We start from the raw sequence: 25,983 nt of genomic DNA on the forward strand, positions 1-25,983 counted from the left end.
CCTGGAGCTTCGGGGCCTTATATTCCAGGGTGGCCTTATTATCGGGGAGGTCTTATTTTCGGGGGATGTCTTATATTACAGCGAGAGGCAAAACTGGAAGTAGGTCTTATTTTGGGGGGATGTCTTATTTTCGGGGAAACAGGGTAGAAAGGGACTTGGCACTCTACCAGCAGCAATCGCGTTCTCAAGGACCTCTGGGGCCCTCTGCTGGACAGAGGAAGGAGGCTTGGAGCACACATTTACCCAAGACTGATGTAGCTAAATACAGAATGTTTCCTTACAGACCGATGGTTACTCGCAGGGAACCCCACCAGGCCGAGAGCAAGCTGGGGGGAGATTTTCCCCTAGCCCTGTTGGAGCAGCACGCTTGTACTTAGCCTCAGCGTGGCTAACTGCCCTGTACGGATACTTGGCCCTTCTATCACATCACCAAAGATGCCAAATTGCTTTGCCAACATTGACAATGCAAACTTCAGAGCCTGGGGAGATGGCCAGGCACGTTCTCCCAGCAGGAGAACAGGGAGCCTACAGCCCCGATGTATGCACATGATTAGCTTTGAGCCCAAGAGCACCCTTCACGACCTTCCTGGGAAAACTCAGTGTGTCAAGACAAGCGTTGGCAGGATCTGGGCCTAAGCGACTTGCCTGAGCTCACACAGGACCATGACATGGCTGGAAAACAGCATCCCCGGCAGAGATACACATTTCAACATGGTGTTGGCCAAATCAGAAGTACGTCCTGGGCATTTCACAAACATCCAGACTAGAGATGGTCTAGCACCCCGGGGACAAGTCACCCCTGAGCTTTGAGGTAGTTTGGATCCAGATCTGATTCCAGATCCATACTGCGCTACCAACCTGGTCTCTGGTGAGCTGAAGCCAGGACCGGCCCCTTCTGAGCTGTCAAAGCTGTGAGAGACAGATGGCCTCAGACCATAACTTTTGATTACCCAGTGCTTTGCTCCCAGACAGCACGTGTGTCTCTCTCTCAATCTGGATCCTCACATCCCAAAAGGGAGCAGAAAACATCCAGAAGGAAAGGCAAAACCTGAAGACATCAGCTTGGTAAGGAGACAAGAACAGTTCCCAGCACAGGCGAGGGTCAGGCAAGGCCACGCACTCCAATGTCAGACGTGCCCCTGGCATTTCCACTCACGTGCAAGTCACTGAACCGCCCCATCCAGAGAGTTTAGCAGAGCATTCCCTCACCATCATCTCCCCCATGCGTGAGGGAGAGGGGCCAGATTGACAGCTTTAGAGACTGAAGGTCTCTGCTTATTCACGGCATAGATGTAGGCCACGGGAGCTTCCCCAGCGCTGCTCCAGTCCCCGCTTTGGCCTTCAGGGACTTGCCTCTAAGGGGGAGAGGGGCAGTTTGCACTCCACTGCCCATTGCCCACTATGGAAGAGTCGCATGGAATTTAATAGGGACGACACAAAGATTATATAGGAAACCCACTAAAAACCTACAGAATTCAATGAAGAATCATAGCAGAGCTATAGGGTTTTGAACCCCTGAAGGTAGGCTCTAACTCCATATAGGCTCTAATACTACATATATTCTAGTCCATGCACCATAACTGCACTGGCAACTGCTAAGGCTGCCAACCAAGACGACAAGTGGTGCCCCCGGTGCCAGAGACAATAGGACCTGGATGGAAACCACCAGCTCCTTTGACGCTCAGCTGGGTGGTGTTGGGGTGTGTGAAGTGACAGCAGGCCCATCCCCTCCAGCCAGCTCAGGGCTAAGATTGATTAGACTGACCATGGGGCTCGTACTCAGCCAGGAGCAAGGTGGGGTCAATATGAGGGTGAGGGAGCAAAGGCCTGGGAGAAGGAAAACTTAGGGCTCTAAGAGAGAGTCAGAGGACTCCTCAGCAGATGAGTGAGGCCACAGGACCCAGCAGAAGCAGCGAGCTCTGCACAGCCCTTCCTCACCTGATTTGTGGACGCTCCTGAGGCAGGAGAGGGAGGCGTTCAGCCGGGCACACTCCTCGCTGTTGGCCCCAAACTTCTCCACCGTCTCACAGACCTGGTCATCAGTCATTTCCAGAAGGTCCTCCAGGCTCAGCTGGCCAGGGGTGATTTCCTAGAGATGAGAGACAGGAGAGGGGTGAGGGAGGGAGAACCATCCTAAGAGCTAACTACAAATCAGTCTCAGAAAATAGAGACAGGAAAGCCTGTCCCTTGTGCCATGACACACGGAATCACAGACCTTCCTACAGAGGAGGCACTTAAGAAAGAAACCTGCTACCACCTACTGGCACATGTAAACAGGCTTCCACACAGCTCGAGTTCCAGCTTTGTCTCATGTTGTTTACCAGGACCCAATCACACCTGGAATTCTATACAGCCCAGAGATATCTAGTGGATGAAAAACACACTCCAAGTAAACGTCATTACCCTGTGGACCAGTGCAGAGTAGGGATTGGAAATTTTATTATAGCATATCCAATTACTTGTAGACCATTACATGCACATAGGAAGAAATCTCTCCACTCTCATCCCTGAGGCAACTACAGCTGCATTGATAGATTTCCTAAAAAGGGAGCTTCAGCATTAAGGAAAGGTTCATTGCCTTGGAAATATGCAGAGCCAAACAGCTGCTTTCTGATCTCATGTGGACAAGATACTAACCAAGATCCCACCTTCTGTCTCAGGTTGCTGTGCTGGCAGAAGTTAAAACCCCCATGGCCCATTGAGGGGAGAGGTGGGGAGAATACCAGCACGGTGACCAAAGCAGCTTCCCTCTAAAGCAGATTGTAACTTGCCACGCACCCTGTGCTATTGCAGACCTGGGTTCTGTACCCCATGTAGCCAGTGACGGCCCACGTGACCCTGGCCTGGTCCATTCACCCCTCTATGCCCCAATGCACCTCTGAAACACTGACCCACCCTAGTGAAGAGAGAGAGCACGCACCTGTCAAAGTAAGTGCTAAGACTCATCATCTCTAATGGCTGAGCTACTACAGGCCATTAGGGGTCCCATTCAGCAGGGTGCACAGCGCTCTCAGCTCGCACCGTGGTCAATGGGAGTCAAGGGTGTTAGCACCTTGCTGGATGGGCCCTACAAACGCAGTCGCCCCTGACAAGGCAAGTGCTTCGGGACCGCGCAGTGGGAAAGGCACCGTCCTACACCGGATTCCAGTCCATTCTAACACAGGGCTCCACAGGGCTGATCCAGCTGGTGCTGGGGCAAAATTTAGCAGAGAAACTGAACTCAAGTTAGACTTTGAGAAGTTCAGTTCTTACCCCCACTCCAGAGGCCTTGAAGCTGGCATGTGTGCCTTAGCCGAGCCCACGCCTACAGTCCCAGAATTGCAGTTTTCACTTTAAAACGAAAGTCTCCAGCCTTCAGATTCGAGCAGAAAAGCCTGAAAATGTGACTTGAGTGTAACTGATATATTCCCATCTGCCTGAGTCTGCCAAGAGCCTGAAACAATAGCTTGGAGAGGGGTGAACTGCACTCTGCACCTCAATGTAGTGTGAACTCCCAGACCCGCTGCTCTGGAGAACCACTCCCACACCACCTTGACTCAGGACTCTGTGGGGTAGGAGAAGGAAAGCAGCAAGCGGACACACTCCAGCTGCTGAGGTAAGTATTGAGGGAACCCCCTGCCTGTGAGGGAGAGGACGGACCCCTGTTCTTGTCATTACTTCTCTCCCATCCATGGAATGGGGGCCCTGCTATCACTCCTAGGAGGAGAAGGGAGATCCCATGCCATTAGCCATGCTTCTGAGAGGGGAAGGGGGCTACTCCAAGTGGTGGGGACGGGGCCATGGGGAGGCCCCACCTCATCATGTGCCAGGACTCTGGACTGCCTTCGTCCAGCCCTGCCCCGGCATTACCTGGGGAATGAATGCCAGGCCAGCCTGGTATTTCTTTGGTGGGGTTCTCCAGCCAGACAGGCCCTGGCCCTCAGAGTGCAGTTAGAAGGATATTTACCAATGGTTTCCCATTCATTTTATTGCATTTCAAGTCCCTGAGAGAGATTGCCGGTGGCTACGTCATGGCAGGACAAGGCTTGGCCCTCCCATAACCCCTCGGATTGAAGGCTCTGAAGCACAAAGACGGGAGTCTGAAGCACGGAAGGGGCAAACCTACATCTTCAGACGAGCCCACGGAGCAGCTACCCAACCGGAGATGCTGTGGGGCTGAGTTACAGAGGTGCTGAGCACCCACAGCTCCAGCCAACGTCAATGGGAGCTGCGGGTGCTCAGCACCTCTGACCATCAGGCCGACGTGTCCCAGGTGAAGACACGTGACCATTTTAGCCTGAGCGACTGGCCCTGGTTCACATAGCGAATCAGTAGCATGGTCAGGAAAGGTCCTAACTACAGCTCCTGGGCCCTAACCACTAGACAACGCTGCCTCTAGCTGCTGCGACATCGCAGAGCCGCCTCACCACTGAATATGCAACCCCACATTTCCCAGCCCGTGAGAAATCCCTCCCTTCCGCAGTTCAGTATTACAACAGGACTCAGGCAGATTGGTGCAGAACAGTCCATTAGTGAAGCAATTCCGCCCCCTGGTGGAAACTCTGGTGACGTGCATCCATCTTTTCCACTTTCATGGGGAAGAGTGGAAGACTAGCTTGCTTCCCTTTTCCGTCTTCTTGCCACTATCTCCTCAACACCGACCTCTCCCCACCGCTGCCACCACACCTGATGTATGGCTCAAACACACAACCTCCCCAAGACAGGAAGCCTGGCCTCCAGAAAGCCCGGCCATCCCACAGAGTGGCATCGTTAGCGACCCTGCCCAGCGCCTTGGGAGGCAGGGTGAGCACCCCAGCCGCATTTCACCAGCCAGGAAAGTGAGGCAAACAGCAGCCAAGTGACTTGCCCAAGAGCTGGGAGGCCAAAGAGCGACAGCCACCGTGGCTGGAGAGCGAAGAGAGTCCTCACTCCCGGGAGAGAGAAGGTGAAGGGCTCGCTCATGAGGGCAGTGGCGAAGAGTTGAACTCCGAGCAAACGTTTTCCTCTCGGGTTGTCTGGCCTGCAGCGCCGGCCTGTCTTTGGAAGCTCCCCCATCTTACTGTGCTCTTCCCTGCCAGCTGGAGAGGGGCGGCGGTAACTCCAGTGGGATTTTTGCCTGCTTCCTTTAAGGCTGAACGTGGCCTAGCGGGAGCTGTCCACACTGAATCCGGTCCCAAGTGTGGTCTAACGGTTAGAGCGGGGAACTAGGAGTTAGGACTCCTGGGTTCCATTTCTGAGTCTGCCCTGGACGTGGTACGGGTCAGACAGCTCGCTCTGACCCGCTCTGCCTCTGCTACCCCTCTGCAGTGTGGGCATAAGCCCTTGCCCTGGCTCCCGGATTGTGCTGGAAGCGCTCGGAGATCCTCAATGCCAGCGGCTCCGGAAGGGCAGAACACTTCTGCTCGCGAGCAGGCCGGAGCTGCTGTCCCGGACAGGCAGGAGATCTGCATAGGAGGCTGGCTAGAGAGAGGGCGGAAGGAAGGGAGGCAGCGAATGGGTGTCCCACTAGACTCAGCGCTGGCACATGTAGAAGGGACTTCTAAGCTGGTCTGTGGTAGGCTGCCGGCTCTTGTGGGTTTCATGACAGGCTCCCGCGATTGGGACCTGGCCCTCCAGCCAGGCTCCCCTAGCGTCCAGCTCTTTCTGGAGCAGCGTCGCCCTTCCAGTGTCACAGCGTCCTTCCCCCACGTTCCAGCCACCGTAAGAAAGCCCAGCCGGTCTGCTGCCCCTTTGGGGCTTCCCTCCCATCCCAGCCTCATCCACCAAGCAAAGTCCACAACTTAACGACCTCTCCCTCCACTGCTGGGCTCGGGGTCTCTCACCTCCTCCTCACCTGGCCTCTCCCTCCCTTCCTCAGGAGCACCAACCACTCCCCTGGTTCGCTGTTTGCTGCGCTTGCTTCCAGCCCCTGACTCGCATCAGCTTCCCTTGAGCCCTGGCCCTTTTCCAAGGCTACAGCGGGTGTTGATCCGGTCCCCCGCACGCTGGGTCTGCTCCAACCCAATCCCTAGACGGGATCCAGCACTTCCTCACCCCAGGCCTTCTTCCCCTGCCTGGCTTCTGTTCCCCTTCCTAAACTCCCTCTTCCACCTGACCACTCTCTCCCCAGGTGGTGCAGATCATGTCCATCAAGCCCTCCAGGTGTTCATCAGTCACCAATGACAATTCCCCCTTCGCCCGGTCCCCACAGGCACCTACACTGCAGGTGGGACGTTGCTGCTCCCACCCCGGGGCTCAGGTGGGCGGGAAGCCGCAACGTCCACACTGCTAATTTTATCACACCAGCTCGAGCCCCACTAGCCCCAGCCTGTCTGCCCAGGCTGGAACGCTCCCTGCCAGCCGCAGTGCAGACACACCCTTAGACGGCCTGAGTCACCCCATGACACCGTCCAGGTTGCCAGAGGCCTGACTTTCAGAGGGGCTCAGAACCCACAGCTCCCACTGACCGTCCAAGAGTTAGGGGCACTCCGGATCGCTGAAAAGCAGGCCCTGGGTGCCCATGACGGTGCCAGGACAGGAAGGGGCAGGTGCTGTATGTGGGCAAGGCAGGGCTGATGGGGTGGTGTGGCCACATCACCGCATGCAGGCAGTAATGCAGAAAACCCACAGTGGACTGCGCTAGGGGAGCCAGGCAGAGCAGGGGACTCAGAGCTAACAGTGGCCCCATGGAAGCCAATGCAGCACCGGACAAACAAAAGAGGAGAATATAGTTGAATTCTAAATACTCAGATAAAAGGCATGATGAAAATCCAGCCTTGGCAAACGGGGGTTACACCCCATTTAGGGGTTACAAAATAGGGACTAGGTGTTTAAACCTAATTGTAAAAAGGATCCTGTTATCTTCAGCCAGTGGTTCAGCTGCATTGAAATCCTGGGGTCCGTGAACAGGGACAGGCCAGCCCAGAGAAGGTGGTTCCCCATGTGGATGGGATTCGTGGCTGAGGTATTGAATTTTCAGTACTTTGACTCCCTGGAGTCACAGGTTCAAATACTAGCGGAGCTGGTTCAACCCTTCCAAATAATGAACTCCGGGCTGTTTGCTGAGCCTTGATCTTTTCAATGAGGCCTTAAAGGTCAAGATCCTGTCTGCTCCCAGAGAACACGAAAGCACACTTAGCATATCTCCCAAGGTAAGGCTTTGCCTCAGTCTCCTTGGCTAAAATCTCTCCTCTCCCCAGTGTTGCACAGCACGGTGGCTCCACCCCAGAGCAGGCTGCATCTCACTGGTTCTTTACATATATATGGTGGTTTGTGACGCGCTTTGGCAAGCCTTCTGCATGAAAGGTGCCCTGTAAGCATTAAATGTTACAGGGACTCGGGACATTTCCTCCTCTGCTGGTTTCCTACAGCCTCGCCAGAGACGCACAGTTAGAGACAGGCACTCGGAGGGTGAGGGAATCAGGGACAGTCCTCGGATTCTAGCGGGGCTCAGCGTCTTCTGCAAGGGGCCTCAACGCCTCACAGGATCATGCACTCAGGAACCAGAAGCCTTGGCTCCGCTCTGGAGGCAGCAGCGGACACAACTGCACGGCCCTTTGGCTGCTGTGGTTACACCACCTCTTTCCCTGGGGCTTCCCGCTTTGCTGGAGCTGCTGCATTCAAAAGGGGTGACTGGCCCTGGGGCTTCAGGAGCCCCTAGTGTGGGAAGCCTGGAAGAGAAGCAGCTGCAGGGCCCAGGATAGCAGTAGCATGACCTCTGCCCTCACCTAGCAAGTAACCAGCCAGAAGGAGAGGGAGCTATGGGGCTGGGTAGGCAGAAGACAAGCGATCAAAGCCCACAGGGCCTAGGGGATAACCTGAAGCAGAGAAGTTTGGGGGCCAGTTCAGTGGAAGGGCACACACGGTCCGCCAGCTGTTGTGCTTGAGCAGTTTGCATGTCCCCAGGAAAGACAGCCTAGTGGTTAGTGCAGAGGACAAGGAATCAGGAGACCTGGTTTCTGCTCCCAGCTGTGCCACTACCTTGTTCTGTGACTGTGGACAAGCCACTCAGACCACCTGTGCCTCGGTTTCCCTCGTGTATGACGAGGCCGCCTGCTTCAAAGGAAGTCACAAACCATAATGCTTGCCTAGAAGGTGTTACTGAAATGCAAAGGGTGTGTTCTCTCTCTGCCAGGCAATGGGCGAGGCATACTGCTGACTTCTGTAACCTGGCCACCTCCCCACCAAGAACTATACCCAGACCACCAGCCCGCTTCACACCCAGCGACATTCAGTCACTATCAAACTGGGCCAGATACGAGCCAATGACCACGATGGAACGTTCCCTGCCCCATCACCAGTCAGCTGAGCCACCCAGCCCTTTGGACAGGCACCTTACATTAAAAATCAGTGCAAAGACCCACACAGGCAGCATGTTTTAAAGTGGGGCGGGAGATAATGCTATACAGAACCTTACCTCTGCCCTCTTGTGCAAATGCATTAAGGATACAGTCTATAATTACCCAATCACATATTCCTACAGGACCTCTGCTTCAATCCACGCAGTTTGGAGGCACCTCAAACACCGCACAACAGCAGGGGAAGCAAAGGAAGGGGATATTTTGGAAAAGGGAACGGGGACAAAATCCCACCCTTAGCAAAACCAGTGCCCTAAGGTATTTAATTCCATACAGACCAGACAGGACCTTGGTTTTTAAGGTCTCACTGAAAGATCCACACACAGGAAACTTCTCAAATATTTCTAAAACATACGCTATATAGTTCAACCCCAAGTCACGGAGCTCAGTGCAGGAACGACCGGCTGACATTCTCGGACTTGTGTTAGGCAGGAGGCCGCACGAAACAATCACGATGGTCCCCTCTGGCCTTAAACTCCAGGAAACTACTTCGTCTGGCAACCTCGGGAAGATGAAGCCCAGCACTAGCCCTGCTGGGATCTCAGGCTGTGCTTTCCCCGACCCGAGATGTTTCCTAACTGCTTCTCGGTAACGTTTTCCAAAGCGCGGAATGTCTGCCCTGGAGCTGGAAGGTGGGAATTCCAGCTGGAGGCGACAGCTATCTCTGCTCGAGCTAACGTGCTAAAAAGAGAAGGTTTCAGAGTAGCAGCCGTGTTAGTCTGTATCCGCAAAAAGAACAGGAGTCCTTGTGGCACCTTAGAGACTAACACATTTATTTGAGCATAAGCTTTCGTGGGCTACAGCCCACTTCATCAGATGCATGGAATGCATAGAAAACAGACTCCAACAAGAAACCGCTGCGCTTGAATTAATATGCAAACTAGACACCATTAACTTTGGCTTGAATAGAGACTGGGAGTGGCTGGGTCATTACACAAATTGAATCTATTTCCCCATGTTAAGTACAGTATCCTCACACCTTTTTGTCAACTGTCTGAAATGGGCCATCTTGATTATCACTACAAAACTTTTTTTTCTCCTGCTGATAATAGCTCATCTTAATTAATTAGCCTCTTAGACTTGGTATGGCAACTTCCACCTTTTCATGTTCTCTGTATGTATCAGCACACTAGCTCAATCAGAGCGAGCACAGGGACAGTCCCAGTGCAGACAGGCCCCTCAGAGAACTCGACCCACGTGTCCCACTCAGGGCCGGCTCCAGGCACCAGCCGAGCAAGCTCATGCTTGGGGCAGCAGATTCTAAGGGGCGGCATGAGAGGAGCTACTCGTGCGCCTGGGAAGTGGCCAGCAGGAGCAGAGGCTGTCCCCTGAGGTACAACGCCCTTTAGACCACGCTGTGAGTTGAGTGCACGGTACAGACTCACTGTGGCCTCTCCACCCCTGGGCTCAGCACTTGGGACATGTAAGAAGCCGGAGACCCTGCTCTGAGTGTGGAGGCGAGGGCAGGACAGCAGGCTGTAAGGAGGGATTGCAGGAGGGGAGGCACACAGGGAATTGGAGGGGGAACGGGGTGCCTCGGGAAAGAAGGCTCAGAGGCACCAATGAGGAGGCGGAGGGAGGGAACTGGGTGGAGCTTGCAGGGAGAGGCAAGAGGCAGGAGCTCCAGGCGGAGGGGGGCATGCAGGCTCCTTACCTCCATGACCTCCTTGCGGATGTCCACGATGCGGAACCAGTGCAGGAGCTGAGGGAAGCCCTCCAGCTTGGCACTGCGCTCCTGCAGGGCCACCTTCCTCTTGCACGAGAGCTGGCGGCTGAAGTACTTGACCAGCTTGCTCTGGAAGAGAAGGGAAAGGCGTTTCGAGGCAGCCGGCACACAGCAAACACACACACACACACACACAAACAGTCTGCCCTTTTCCCCAAAGCTACCACGTCCCCCATCTTTGCAGACAAAGGGCAACCACTCACTTAACGCTGAAGAGTTTCAACACTGCATCCCACACCTGCCAGCCAACCTCCCCAGGGATTGCTAATTTGCATATATTTCCTGAGAGTTGAATCTTTACAGGCACAAACCATCCAGAGCACGTGCCAGCCCCACAGCTCTGCGGGAACAAAACCCGAGCACGGCCGAGAATGGCACATGTCGCTGGAGAGGTCAGAGTCCTTAACTGCCAGACGCACTGCAACCCCCACAGTCACCCCGACCGACTAGCGTCTTACTCCACATGTGGCCCCACTGAAGTCAGGGGCACTGTCCACAGAGCAAAGTGCTGTTCAACACAAGCTAGAGTCAGCTCCTAAACTACTCATGCCCAGTTTCCAATATTGTTCCTATGCCTGGAGCTTCCTGGTCCCAAGAAGAGTTAGCAGGAGGGGGAAATCCACCCCTTGCTCAGCGCTCTGTTCCAGAAATACCAGCTCTGTTCTACTGTTCTTGGAAAGACCTCTGCATCCAGCAAACGCTGATGCCTGTGGGTAACTCTTGTGTGCAACAGAGTTTGTAGGATGGGAGCCCAGGCCTGTCCACTGGAAAGTCAGGGATCCAAACACCCCACTCCCTCTTTTAATAGCTCTGCAGAAGCTCATCTAAGGATCTGAGGGAGTAACCTGCCCCATTCCCAGTTCAAAGAACAACACTGAAAGGGATGACGTGAGAAAAGCGGACACTAAGGATTGTGAATTCTGTCTCGTGGAGAGAGCCCAATCTGCAGCCTCAGCACGAGTAGGAGGAAAGAGGCGACGACAGCAAGCCATGTCAGTTTACAGCTGCCCACTCCCCAGTGGCAGCTTTCATACGCCATCCCTGCACAGTCCTCAGGGCAGCAAACAGCTCAACTCTCCCTCTGCCAGGGCCGACATCTACAATCAGCGCAGGAGACTGGACAAGCCTACAGCGCAAAGGCAGCACGGATGCATTTCATCACCCACATGTGCAGACCACAGAGGGTTAAATGAACTTCAGTGGGTGCCACAAGCATCCAAGGTTAGAATTCAGCCCAACCTCCGCATTGGTGTTGACAGCACCTGCAGAGAGACGAGTGGAGCTGCCGCAGCCAGAGACTAGGCTGGCATCGGGACACTCAGTTTTCAATTGGGACCTGCGTGCCCCATGCCATGGGAAGCTCCTTCCTTCCTGGAGAAAGCCCTGGAGTGGAGACATCGCTGCTCCCTTCCTTTACTGGGTGATGCTGAGCACTCCCACAGAAGTCAATGTGACTCCTGCCAAATTTTCTACGTTTCCCTTCCATGCACTGCTGGGCCAGGCCACAGCACTCAGCGCCTGGCAGGCTCAAGGCCCTTCATTACTATTCTTGTTAGCAGCCGGCCATGTGCCTCCTGGTGCGAATCAAAGAACATGTTCCCTGCCCCGAGGAGCTATTCCACCTCCAGCCCCAGCCATCTGATGCAGGGCCTCTTGGGCAGAACAAGAGGCTCGCAGTCGGGATCCCTGGACTCTACTGCTGTCTCGGCCACGGCCGTGCTGCGTGACCTCAGCCCAGGAACATTCTGCCTCAGTAAAATGGGATAATGACACTCCCTTAGCGTAACACTTGTCTGCCACCAGGTATCATTCCAACATTTCAGTTTGCAGGGGACTGGGGTAGCCGTTCGGGCTTCTGGTGCTCGGTGCACAGACAGACCTACATTTCTCCTCACTGGTCACACACACATTTAGAGCTAGGGCCTTCCATGTCACATTTCGCACAAATCATTCCGCAGCCATCCCTGACAACTGCAGTTAGAAAACAAAGACTTTCCGATTCTGAACTGGAACGACGCTAAGTACCTGGCGGCGTTAGACTGAAGTAGAGATTATAGTATGGTTCATTTACATAAAAACATAAGAACGGCCCTACTGGGTCAGACCAAAGGTCCATCAAGCCCAGTATCCTGTCCTCTGACAGTGGCCAATGGCAGGTGCCCCAGAGGGAATGAACAGACAGGTTATCATCAAGTGATCCATCCCCTGTCGCTCATTCCCAGCTTCTGGCAAACAGAGGCTAGGGACACCATTCCTGCCCATCCTGGCTAATAGCCATTGATGGACCTATCCTCCATGAATCTATCTAGCTCCCTTTTGAGCCCCGTAATGGTATTGGCCTTCACAACACCGTCTGGCAAGGAGTTTAAGACACTATCGCAGAAAGAAACCCTCTGCAATTCCCTTTCCTTGCATTCAGCTTGGTGAGTCTGTGCCCCTTCTGTGGAACGCTAGGTGGCACTAGGCTACCGTACATGCCTGGCTGAAAATTTCCCATTTCCACAGCATCCCCGGCTAGTTGCATTATTATTAATGTGACGTATAGCGCTACAAACAATACAAGGGGAACTCCCAGGACATTGCTAAAAATCGTGAGCGCCAGCCTGCTCCCAGTGAAGTCACTGGCAGAGCCCCCTTTGACTTCAGAGCTTGACTGGCCGCCCTTACGGTGCAGCTTCAGTAAAGGTTGCACAACTGGACCGTGGAAAGAGGAGTTAACAGATGGGCAGAGGTTAGAGAGAGCGGAGATCAAAATAGCACCTTCAAGTTTTAGGGATTTTTTTTAAAAGGCAATTGGCAAGGATTAGAAAAAACACCCTGAGTAAACCCAACACCCCCCCCCCCCCAAGATATGTGCAATGCCACTCAGCTAACCCAGGGGCTGGATTAGTAATACTCGGCCCTGTTCCCCTACCACCTCCCTCTGGTTTGTCTTATCTTGTCATCTCTCTGTGGTCCCCATTGTGCCCCAGGATTTACAAGCACAAATCCTCACCAAGTCCCATTAGTCAACATGCCACTGCACTGCCACAGGGGCCTGCTTTAGCGGATCGCGATGGAGACTCAGAGCCTGACACGGTTAGTTCTGAGACGCTGACTGTGTCTTTTATTCATAACACCTATCATGCTCCTGGGTGTGTGCGCACACACACACACCCACACCCCAGAAAGCCTACCATTTTGCAAGCTATCAACTAAAAGAACACAACTCAGAAACCTAGCATAATGTATCACTCAATGTGCTTTGTTCATTTCTTTTGTCAAGTATAGTTATAGTTTAGAGGTTGGTTTTTTTTGCTGCCTCGGTAATAAATAGAGCCGTTAGTACTGCAGCAACAGTGTGTGTCCTATGGGCCGATCTCTCCACTCACACAGGTAGAACTTCATTCCAGTTCATGTGGATGCAGCAATGTAAACACTAGGAAAACGTGACCTAGCTCACACGTACACTGTGGGTTTTGGTACGGGGGGATTAAAAGATATTAAGAGCAGGAGTAGAGGCTGCAAAGGAGACACAACAGGTGCAACACTCTCCTAGCAAGTCGTTAAAGGGATGTTTTCCAGGCTTCTGCTGTGAAGTGATTTGCTCACTCCTTGGACGGGATGGTATTATTGGCCAGGTCAAGGGGGTCAGCAGCATGCAGCGTAACTGGGCTGCCAGGATCAATAAGGGATCCTAGCTGAGGACTGAACATTATTTTGTAATTGTTGCTATAAATAGGAGCAGGCAGAGGGTCTCCCACGTCTGGGGTCAAGGTGGAGACTTGGGAAAAGGGTTTCAGAGTAGCAGCCGTGTTAGTCTGTATCCGCAAAAAGAACAGGAGTACTTGTGGCACCTTAGAGACTAACAAATTTATTAGAGCATAAGCTTTCGTGGGCTACAACAAACGGGGCTGCCGAGCAGGAACCCAGATCCTGTTGTTACACCCCAGCCTATACATCATGCTATTGAAGTCAGTGGATTTACCCACAAGGAGAATCCCGCTTGGGAGTCAGGGGCTGCCTAACTCGCCGCACCAACCACAAAGCTGTCTCTGGTCTCCCTTGCTGGCCAGCAAAGGGGAACCACACATCCACATCCCCTCCTAGCATCCCTAGAACAACTGATTCTCCATGGCAACGGGCCTGGGCAGGGGTCCTCACCAGGAGCGCCGCCAGCTTTTTTGACGCCCTACGCGGCGGAAGGTCCCACCCCCGACAGAGGCGGCGGAAGGTCCTGCCCCCGAAATGACGACGACGACCGGGGCGGTCGAAGATCCAGCCGCCGCGGTCGCCACCCCCCAAATGTTAGCGCCCTAGGTGACCGCCTAGGTCGCCTAATGGGTTGCGCCAGCCCTGGTCCTCACCTAGCCAGGTGGAGCCTCATGACTCTGCTTCAGGCTTCAGTAGAGACACTGGGCCAAAGCATCCCCTCCATGTGCACCCTCCAAGGGGCTCTCCCACAGGCAGCGCTCTTCTTGCAGGGACACAGGGAAGTGCACTCTAGAGATACCCCTTTCCTGGCATACAGGGAGGAGCAAGACCAAGAGCAGGAGATTCTACAGCAGAACTGTTCCCACCTCAGCCTGTAGACAATCCATGCATGAAGCAGCATTGGCTCCAGCAGGGTTGCAGCCTGGGATGGGGGCGGGGGGGGGGCCTAGTGGAGTAACCCATTGATAGCTTCTGCGTGCACAGATCAGGGAGAGGGGATCTCTTACGCAAAGATCCCAGTGATCCCTAGGGTTGGGAAGCTCTGTACAAGAGTGAAACTGACTTGCCTCGTTCAGCACTCCGGCCAAAAGGGAAACAAGCAGCATCAATGGTGAAAAGAGAGTTGGAGTTTCAAGTTCCTTTGCTGTAATAATCAGAAGGTACTGAATAGATCGCCTGAAGGGTATCTGCTTGTTAAGAACGTGAGGCCCCATTCTCCATGCCCTGGTACCTTGTGCGGTCCTCACCCCCATGCAAAGCGAGCAGGAAATGCCAATCTGGGAGGCCGAACCCACCGTGCACAGGTGGAAACTCGGCAGTACCAGGCAGGAATCAGGCCCATGCTTTTTGACCTGACAGTGTCCCCTTCAGGAAGAGGTGTTGGGCTCGTCTCACCTCTCTCAAGTTCTACGTCCTGGAAGAGCGTTTGAAACAAGTCACAGGGAAGCGAGGTCTATTACCAGCATCACACCAGTGACACAACAGGCATCGGGGAGGTAGAAGACGCGCTCTTAAAGGTACTTCTAAAACCTACCTGGCCAGGCTGACCTTTCCCCCTGCTTGATCTCAGCCCAGACAGGTGCTTATTAATCCTTGGGAGGGTTAAGTGCCTTGACTTGTCTGTAGTCGTCAGCATTTAAGAACTGGGCCCTCCACCCTGCAGTTGGTCTTCGCAAACCTAGGCCTCCATTTTGCTACTACCCAAGTCAAAGGCAGATTTGCCGTTGAGTCAATGGGAGCAGGGTCAGACCATCGCACGGGCAGAGCGCCTCTGAAACGGACGTGAAGTTTTCAGCTTCTGGCTGCCAGCAGCCATTCTGCTCCGATTGTTGTGGAAACGGGCACCAACGGACTGAGTGCTCAAACCCACGCTCCTCCCAGGCCTGGGACCGGCCTACCTGAGGGATGGCCTCTCTCCCCATGTCATACTGCCACAGCTCTGGCCAGCAGGGCCCCTGAGCTACATTCCCCCCTCGTTACAGAACAGAGGACGCTCCTGGCCCCATTCTCAGCCTGTCTTGGTGACCTTTGGGCCCTCTGCAAACGTGGCTGGAGAGGGCTGAGGGCGCTTCCCCGAAGGGCAGCTGGAAAGGAAAGGCGTTCCCATTAAAATAGTCACTGTAATACTGCTGGGGGGTTACTGTGCTGCTAATGGTGGGTTAGGGCACCGGGTCTCTTGGATGGGCTCTTTATTTGAAAGCTAAGCCAATCAAGAAGTAGTCTGACTACTGCCACTGACTCACTGGGGGAACTGGCTACAGGCTTGGGCCCTAGGTGGGTGAAAATTCAGCCAGGGGATTTGTAACTTTATTTGAAAGAAAGGCTGGTGTTGCCAGACTCTTCCTTTATTTCCACCAGGCTGCCACCCGCTCCCAAAGCAGCAGAAGCCAGCACACGAGCGGCCGCGTGAGCTGCTGTTTGTTTTATTGATTTCTATGGCACCTACTCGCCCGACCCCTACACAGCTCAATTACAGACAACTGATACCCCAAAACAAGGACAGAAACTATGCAACAGAAGTGTCTTGTCCCATTCCCTAAAGGGCCCTGTAGTTGAGCTCAGACATACAAGGGCACTGAGTGCTAGAGGTGCCTGCTTCCCCCCCACCCCCCTTCTGACTTTAGAGCCCTTTTAAAATCAGCAGTGTTTGAAAAATGGGGGGGGGGGAGGGAAGAGGTTGGAGTGCTCTTCACAAGGCCTTTTTCCTCTTTCCACACACCTCCACTCCAACTCTAGTCCGTTTTTGTTAAAATTAGCGGTAGTGTCCGGTATGTCATCCGTCCCCACATCTCCCCTTGCCAAGCTTTATAGGGTTACAATCTTTTATAAAAATTCACTCCCCCTGGGTGTTCTGGGAGAGACCCAAAGCACCACTCAGAGGAACACTCAACACATGGTTGGTGCTGCATTAGCACCTGGAGGCCCCAGTCAAGATCCGAATCCCATGGTGTTAGGTGCTGTACTTTCCACCATGGGATTCGGATCTCAACTGGGGCCTCCAGGTGTGAGTGTCCCACCAACAGTCGCACACGGTGTTCCCATCCGAGCAGGGACAGTGTCCTTCTGAGACTTTACAAACACCTCTACCAGGGAACCGGACTACACACGAAGGGCACAGTCCACTCAAGGACAAGTGAGGTAGAGTCTTTGACTGTAATCTCCTGCAGTGCTAGAAATCATCACTGTTGCTTGTAAGAGCAGGTAAAAAGACATCTTGACCCAAGTACGATATTTAACTCAATGATGCCCCTTAAAAAGGTTTCTTATTCTTACATAAGAAGTACTTTAAAGAAAAAAAAGAAGACTTTTGTAAGAGGACAAACATTGCAAAGTGGGTAGTTGTTCTGGACAACAAGGACTTGCTCCTGTCCCCCTGCACCTCGCACTGGAGTCCCCTCTGACAGCCTGTGTAAGCAGAGCGCTGGATAAACCCAGGCCATCTGAGGCCATTCCCCACTCACCCCACACGGCTGGGCTGCGTGGCAGTTTTGCTAACCCTTGGCTCTCACGGGAGCATTAGAAAGAGCTGGACACACACAGTGTAATGGCTGCTGCATCATTTTTGAACTCTGGTTGCTGAAGCACTCAGCACAGCGATTCAGCTGCCCTTGTTTCACTTCAGCCATGGCCCTTCCCTGTCCGGGCAGACGCAATCTGTTTCTGCTGCATAGGGGGACAAGGCTGCAAGGAGCCCATTGGGGAGCAGGGATAAGTAGGTGTATGTCACCCACAAATGACAAGGAGGCCACCAGGTTTGCCCACAGCTGAAATCCTCCCCAAAGCACAGAGCCCACCCAAGGCCCTGCTCACCATGGTCTTACTATGAACAGCAACGCCACCTGTCTGCTGTTCTAGGAGAGCATGATCCATTTACAAGAACAGACGCCGCTTTTACAGCAAGCAACCCCCTCAGCCTAGGCTCTGAGAGTCCCCAGTCATATAGATTCTGCAAGCCCAATGCTGCCCTGGTTACACCTGGGCGAGCACAGGGTCCTCCAATGCTGTACTCAGCAAAGTGACGCTTCTCACTCTTATTAGGGGAACAAGCCCCACCCGTCATCCAGAACAGATGGCGAAACACAACTGACTCCTTCCACCAACACGTGGTGCAGTGGGAAGGAAGCAGCTCTGTCCTGTTACCTGGCCCCACGGCTCCCCAACAGACATACCACTCCTTACACTCCCACAAGGAGCTTAAGTCCCAGTTTGTTTGTTTTTTCTTTTCTCTGTACTTTGGTCAGGCTCCCAAGGCACGCAAGAGGAAAAGCACTCACGGAGATTTACAGGAACACAGGGGCTTATGATAGTCTAAAGAGAAAATGCACCCGCCCCGACTTCACCGCCTACCCCGGGAAGCCCCTGAGCTGGTAACAACGTTTGAACAAGCTGGCCAAGCACCAGATACCTTCCTGCTGCTGCTATGGTTCCCTTCAGAGGGACAGTAATTGGTATTAAAAACAAGGTGTGAGGGCCTGAATCTGCCATGCAGAGGGCAAGGCGTGCCTGGCTTAGCCCTATGCAGGGAGAGGCCCAGAGAGGGACACAGAACTCTCTGAACTGCGACTCCCCCACTGCTGAACAGCACATCCACACAAGGCCCCAAGACTTGTTTTCTGATCTGAAACTCCCACATAATCCCTATTCCAGCGCCGTGCCCTCGCCCCGGACGTGGTCAGAACACCATGACCGTTACTGCAGACTTGGACTGTGAAGACCTTGGAGGGAGGTTCATCAGAGGTTAAATGGGGCATTGTTATTTATATTAAAATCTTTTAATAGTCCCAAGGATCAATAAGGAAAAGACCCTGATTACCCGGCCCACCCAGTAGGGATACAACTCCTTTTTCTTATTATTATTGCTCTTATCTGGAAAACAATCATAAAGTCATAGGAAGGTAGGACTGGAAGGGACCGCAAGAGGTCATCAAGCCCAGCCCCCTGCACTGAGGCAGGACCAAGTAACCTAGACCATCCCTGACCAGTGTTTGTCCAGCCTGAACTTAAAAACCTCCAATGCCGGAGATTCCACAGCCTCCCTTGGAAGCCTGCTCCAGCTTAACTACCCTTTGAGTTGGAAAGTTTTTGCTAACATCTAACCAAAAGCTCCCTGGTTCCAGATTAAGCCCATTACGTCTTGTCCTGTCTTCATGGACCCTGAGAACAATGGCTCACCAGCCTCTTTATAACAGCCCTGAACATATTTGAAGATTATCCTCACTGTCAGGTTTTCTAAACCTTTGATCATTTTTGCTGCTCTCCTCTGGACTCGCTCCAATTTGTCCACCTCTTTCCTAAATCGGGGTGCACAGAATTGGAGACAGTACTCCAGCTGAGGCCTCACCAGTGCTGAGTAGAGCAGGACGCTTACCTTCTGTGTCTTACATACAACACTCCTGTTAATACCCACCAGAATGATATTAGCCTTTTTTTGCAACTGCAGATTTACCTCCTTTCTTACCTTGGGGCAACAGGCTAGTGGCATTTGCTCAAAACTAAAAGGGCTCTTCCTATTTGCTGCTGGCTATAAGACTTTTTTTTAGGCAGGCGGAAGGGACGGATTGGTCTGTTCCTACCAGGGGAGGGGTTAAGGGAGTGTACAGCCTGCTCCAGGAATGAGGCACTTGCACTAGTTTGAAAGGACAGCTTGGGGAGAAGTCTGGTTTAGCTGTGTGGTTGCTTGTATCTAGTTGGGGAGCTCAGTTGAGTCAGAAGCCTGGTCTAGTGTTGAGGAGCTCATTTCCCCTTGTGTGTTTTAATATAGTTTAGGGGCTTATTTTAGCCTGGCTGTGCGGTGTAGCTGGGAAGCGTGGTGTGTCTCAGAAGCTTGATCTAGCTTATGGGTTTAGCTTTAGGTGCTTCCTCGCGCCTGCTCCAGTTTTAGAAGTTTAGTTTGCATTAGTGGTGCAGCCTGGACTAGGACATTCCACAGGTAAACTTCAGGGGCACATCTGCCCCAAGGGCACGCTTCAGTGGAACATCACAGAGTTCTGGTCTGTCACCCCTCCTGCTTGATCCGTATGGGAGGTGAGGCCATCAGGGATGCAGAGTTATCTAGAACTGGTTGCAAAACTTTCTGGCAAAATTGACAGTGGCGGGAGAGAGTCCATGTCTGGAGACATCTTAGGTCAAAAACCAAACTCCTGCTCTTGTTGAAAAACTGGTGGAAATTAAAATAACTAAGACTTCGGTCAAAGTTGCAGGGGAGAGGGGACAATACTTCCTGACCAGCTCTAGAGCTATCATAATGCTGATGACATTCGCCTGTATGCGTCTCTCATCAGACCTGGACTCTCTGCAGTGGCTTTGCTTTCCAAGGGATAGATCCACAAAGGGATTTAGGGCCTAAGTCCAAAATTTAGATGCTCAAAACATCTGATCGACTGCTGCCTAACCCTGCAGGGGACTACAGTCCCTGGGTGTCTAAACTTCCACTGCTGGACACACACACAACTGTCAGGTGCCTACCTCCCACCCAATCTCCAGCAGGATCCTCAAACTCTACATTCCTCCCACCTATTTTGCCTGTGGGAATTGATCTGGTAGGTGTATTCTGAGCACGTCTACTGGCTCAGGCCTCACGTCACACATAGCTGTGCCCAGTAGTTAGCACACTTAGGATGTGGGAGAACTAGATTCAATCCCACCCTTCTCCCTGAGGTGGAGCAAAGTTTTGGATTCAGATCTCCCACCTCCCAGGTGTGAGCCCTAACCACCGGGCAATGGGGTAGTCTAGTGTGGGACTCTCTCGATCTCTCCTGTTGGCGCTGTTCCACTTTGTATAAATAATCAAGTCGTCACTATAACACCTCCCAAGTGCATGCCCTGGCCACAGGCATAGGGAGTCATTCTGTCCTTGGCCCCGTGACTGCTTATAGTTCATACAAAGTGGGAAGGCTTCAAGAGGAAAGACTCGGAGGGCCCTACAGCAGAATATCCCATAGACCAGAGAGGAAAGTACTCATCTGAGAAGGACGAGACCAGGGTTAAAATCCCTGCCCCACATCAGCTTTAGAACCTCCTCTGCCTAATGGCACATAAGGCAATCCATATTTCCCACTGCTGTCTGTCTGGACTCTAGAGCAAGGTGTTTAGTTCCATCATAAATTGTCCTTCGCACCCTCTTTGTCCTTCGCACCCTCTCTTCCCTCCGGGTGGGACCCAATCGAAGGCATACCTTGTGCTTTTGCCATGGGTAGCCTGATGACATGACCAGACCTGTAGCCAGCTCTGTCTGATTGTTGAATCTGCAGTCTGCAGGGTTGTGAAGTGCAACAGTGGTTATGCGAACTCCCAAGTTTCTTCTTAAACAATGCTGGTGGAATGCATTCAGCTTCCTTGTCTGTGTACTTCCACCATCTGCTATGCTTCCGCAGCATACAGTAGTGATGGAAGGACAATAGGATTGTACAACCTCATTTTAGTAGGTAAATGTTTCTTCTTACTCTTCCAGATGCTTGGCAAATGGGAACATGATCTACTGGCTTTGCCAATTCTTCCCTTCACTTCTTCCATGAGCTGGCCATTAGCAGATATTGTACTTCCAAGATAGACGAAGTCATCAACTCTTTCATACTCTTCTCCATGTCAGTGTTGACAGCATTCTTTCCTATTTCCATGGTCTTGGTCTTCTGTTTATGGATACAAAGTCCCACGTTGGCAGTTTCTGCCTTTATGTTCATGAAGAGTCTTTTCATTCCATCTGAGTTGTTATCCAGTTGACTATATCACCTGCAAAAAGTCTTGCAGCCTATCTCTTGCCCAAACAACCAAGTGTCACTGGCAGCAGCTGTCACTCTTATAAGGTCTATATGACAATGCAGAAGAGAGGTGGGGATAGTATACAACCTTGCCTTACATCAGAAACAATATTAAACCATCCGGTGTCCCCCATCTCTGTCCAGAGGCAGCATGCACACTCATCAGACAAAGCTTTTATCAAATTAACAATCTTTTCTGGAATTCCATAGTGACTCAGGCACTTGCAGAGAGTTTATCTGTGGCACTCTCAAATGCTTTCATAAAATCAAGGAAATTAAAAACCATCTACTGCTGATATTCTAAGCCTTTCTCAATAAGTCTTCTCAAGGTAAAAAACTGGTCTGAATATGACCTACCAGAACAAAATCCAGCCTGTTCTTCCTTGAGTACTTTATCAATGGCGGTTTTCATTCTATTCAAAACAATAATGCAAACCACTTTTCCAGGAACATGTAGGGGCGTGGCCCTTCTCCGGTTATTGCTTATAAGCTTTGTCCCCCTTTTTATGGATTTTGCTGATAACACCTTTTCTCCAGCCTTTAGGACAGATCTCCTTTTCCCAAACCATCCTGTACAACCTGCACATGTAATTCACCATCGTTTCCTCCAGATTTTAACATCTAAGCAGGGGTTCAAGTAGGGTGGTACCCTCCAGTACGCAGTACCGGCAAGAGATTTGTAGCGGGTACAGGGTACCGGAAAGACTTGGGGCTAGCCACCCCTCCGGAGGGGGTGTGGTGGGGCTGCGCTCTGCTCCACTCCTTAAAGGAGCAGAATCGCGGCTGGGGAGGACATTCATTCTTTATATGGTTTTAACAGCACAGTACATATGCTAACAAACTTAAACAAAGGTTTTAGTCGAATGAAGCTCCTTCTGATCTGACAGCTCAGGCATTATCAGTTTCATCCAGAACAATTTACAAACGTGGAACCTAATCCTATAAGCCCTTAACCATTTGATCAATCCCATTGAAGACAATGGGACTATTTGCATGTCTATGGACCACTGTTGTGGGCTGGTAAGAGTTTCAGGAGTCTGTTCCTATAAAGGAAGTTGAATCCCGCATTGAAATGCAATGTTTTGGGTACAATAGCATAAAGCAGTTTAGGATACAGTTCTACTTAAAATTTGTCTTTTAATAAGTCATACATATGCTGAAATGGCTCCTCACCCAACTCCCATATTCCATATAAACAGACTGAATACTACATATTTGGGGGGAAAGTGAGTAGTTAAGCATGTTGATGTTTGTATATACAAAGGAGGGTGTCAGAGAGGACAGGGAGAACATGGGGGCCCTGGGCTGGGGTGGGGTGGAGTCACATGGAGGGACATGTGGGGAGGTCACGTGCCCCCCCCTTGTGTCCATCCCATGAGCACAGTACCGGCAAGAAATGATTTCTACTTGCACCACTGCATCTAAGCATGTGCAAGTAGCCTTGCCATAGCCATAGCACTTTACCACGCTCCAGTTGGTTTGCAGCCTCAGGCTATGTCTACACTGGCAATTGAACGGTAAAACTTTTGTCTTTCAGAGGTGTTAAACACACGCGCACACCCCGAACGACAAACATTTTGCCAGTCTGAACCCTGTTCGTTGGGGGTAGAAGTTTTTTGTCGGCAGGAGAGCCGACAAATAGCAGCCACACTACACGACTTTTAGCGGCACGGCTGTGGCAACACAGCCATGTCGCTAAAGCTGTGTAGTGTAGACAACACCTTAGTTACTTCCTCAGTAGCGATTACTTCTAACGATTCAAGTCCACTATTCCGTCACATTTCTCAGTGTGTGTTAGAGGTTCTCAGTGTATGTTAGTGGGTAGGCACAGCCTGGAAATGGTCCATCCAACGGGCTCTTTGTCCTTCCTCGGTCATTAAGGCCATCTCAAGCCTTCACAATGCTACAATGGTTCAAAAATTGTGATGCCAGTTGTTTAGATACTAGACAACATATTTTTTAAATCCCCTCTCGCGTATGCCTCTTCTGCTTCTCTTGCTTTATTTTCCATCCATCCTCTCATCTCTTTTGGCTGATCTTTTAACTTCCTTGTCTTTGTCCGTATACTCTTGTTGCAGAATAGCTCTTTTATTGCGGTCTCATTCTTGCTGAAATCTTTTCTTTAATTCTTGCCTCTCTTCAACATGTCTCCATATATTTGGTTGGAATCATTCTTTTCTTAGATTGTTATATATATATGCTAAAAATTATGACCTCTAGGCCTGTGAGTTAAGGCAGGTCACCAAGAGGTGATCCACATACTCCTGTCAGGAAGAGATGCTTCTCTCTCTTTGGTTGGTCATGTGCAAATTGAGTACTGTATGGTTCACAATGGATGCCCATTCACAGTCTGAGCAAAATGCTAATCAATAGATAGCAGAGCTTGCAGAAAAAAACAAAAACACTGGGGTTCTCCTGTTTAGAAATAAGAAAATGCACTTTTGAAACTCTATCTGGGGTGCAGATGATCCCATAGGTGTCCTTCAATCTGTGAGGACAAGGCGCCAGCAGGCTTGATCTTATGAGATGGGATCTCAGCCAACCTAGCTGAAAATGCTTGGAAAAGGACTTGGAGTAAGCTAGCCTGTCGGAGATAGTGGGATGCCTTGTTAGGGAAGTTTAGGCTCGAGAAAACATGTAACTTTGTTTTATGTGTAACCATTTCTTTCCAATATTCCTGCTCTCTAGCACTTGAAACACTGTTCTGTGATAATAGATTTTGTCTTGTTTTCACTGCACTATACGACACTATCTCAGGGCTGTGTGTTAAGAAGAGTGGGGATCCTGCACTGAATCTTGTAAGCTGGGGCATGATGTTTCTTTGGGAACAGTGGATCTGAGAGTTCTGTGAGTGTGCAAAGGAACAGGGGCTCAGCACCCCAGAGAGACACAAAGAGGAGGCGGGGGGTTGGTGTGTGCCGATCACTAACCTGTCCGGAGAGAGACGCCTGCAGTGCAGTTGTGTGGCCAGAGGCTGGTAGTGTCAGGGAGCTGATCCACAGCAGGCACCCACAAGACTTCCTCACGCTAAGGGCAGGTGGTGTCAGCCGGATTTGCTGCTTGGGCAGTACTACCAGCCCATCCTGATGGCTATATTTGCAAATCCATGACAGACACGCCTTGTCTCCGGTTGTTACCAAAACAGAAAGTGTTTTTACATGGACAGGTTAACCTGACTCACAGCCCCCTCCCAGGAGGGACAGTGGATTGCTTTCAGGCTGGTTCCTACCCTCCGAACCAGTGGTTCTCAACCTATTTACCCTTGTGGGCCGCATCCAATACTACCTGTATGGCCCCGAGGATGTCACATGGGCCACAGCTGTGTGCTGATTGGGCCACAAGCAGCCCACGGGCTCAGAACTACGGCTCTGAACTATCTGCCTTGGGTGGTCCTGTCAGCATAGCTCTCAGCAACATCAAAGCATGCAAGCCTTCCCACCCATCAAGGTGCCATGCTATATCAGGCAGAGGAGGGATTTGAACCTGGGTCTCCCACATCCCGAGTGAGCACTCTAACCATTGGACCCAAAGTTAGCCCACCACCATGATGACAACGACCTAACGTCTAGCACAGGAGCAGATTTAGCAGGGGCTCCTGACTCCAACTGCACCCACAGAAATCATGAAACCAAGGATGCATAAACAGGCAAACATGCACTTCTCCCAGCGGTGTGGAGGGGAGGTCCCAGGAGTTGTGGGGAAGGGGATGTTGGAGAGCGACCCTGCCCCATACTCACACTCCACCAGCAGCTCCCGTCCCATGGGGCTGGGCCTGGCTCCCCACTTTGGACACTGTGACCTGGCACCTCTCAGGTTTGGCCCACTCACCCCTCCATCATGACAGAGGGGCAGCTGGGCCAAATGTGAGTGAGTGGCTTTGCGACCAAGTCCTGGTCACAGCTCTCTGGGGTTTTCACCTCCAGATTACTGCAGTGAGTTCTCCACAGGGGGCTCCTGGAGGCCGGGCAGAAAAGTCAGTCGATGCAGGCTGCAGCTGCCTGCTCACCCCGCAGTGCCCCTCACGAAGAACACATAGTGCAAGGCCCATCCACTTATCCGTGGCCTCATTCTTCTAAGAGTTCCCATTGAAGTCAGTGAGAACTGCAGGTGCTCAGCACCTTAGCAAAATCAGGCTCGGCCAGCTCCAGCCTGAGAGGGTGGGGGAAAGGATCTCCCATGACTTCCTAGAGCCAGGACCCTGGCTTGGTTCTCCTGCCACGAGAGCTCGGCACGGTGATTGCTCAGGTTTACTGAACTGCTCCCGGCTGGCTCTGTTCCGTTCTGCCCTCCCGGGGCTCTCAGTCTCCGCACTACGGGACAGGGAGCTGGGGGAGTGTATGCCACGGTGTAACTCGTGTGGTAATCTCTGCTCAGAAGAGGCCCAGGAGGAAGATCAGGGGGAAAGGGTGTAGATCCAAATGACAGTGCATTGCGGGGTGGGAGGCGTGTTCCATGAACTATTACTCCCTCTGTCCAGTGCTGAGGAGACTTT

General features: G+C 52.0%; 1 protein-coding gene across 1 annotated transcript in view; it reads right to left on the reverse strand.

The window, feature by feature from the left end:
• The window catches only part of KSR2 (kinase suppressor of ras 2), a 270,259-nt gene that overhangs the window by 225,754 nt on the left and 18,522 nt on the right, over positions 1 to 25,983 (reverse strand). The window contains exons 2-3 of the mRNA XM_026661240.2: positions 9,970 to 10,110; positions 1,939 to 2,089 (exon numbers count right to left, since the gene is read on the reverse strand). Coding sequence (XP_026517025.2) covers positions 1,939 to 2,089; positions 9,970 to 10,110 — 292 coding nt within the window. The remainder of the gene's footprint in view (positions 1 to 1,938; positions 2,090 to 9,969; positions 10,111 to 25,983) is intronic.

The sequence above is a fragment of the Terrapene carolina genome, unplaced genomic scaffold (genome assembly GCF_002925995.2).
Source record: "Terrapene carolina triunguis isolate 2854851 unplaced genomic scaffold, T_m_triunguis-2.0 Scaffold951, whole genome shotgun sequence".
Classification (NCBI taxonomy): Eukaryota; Metazoa; Chordata; order Testudines; family Emydidae; genus Terrapene; species Terrapene triunguis.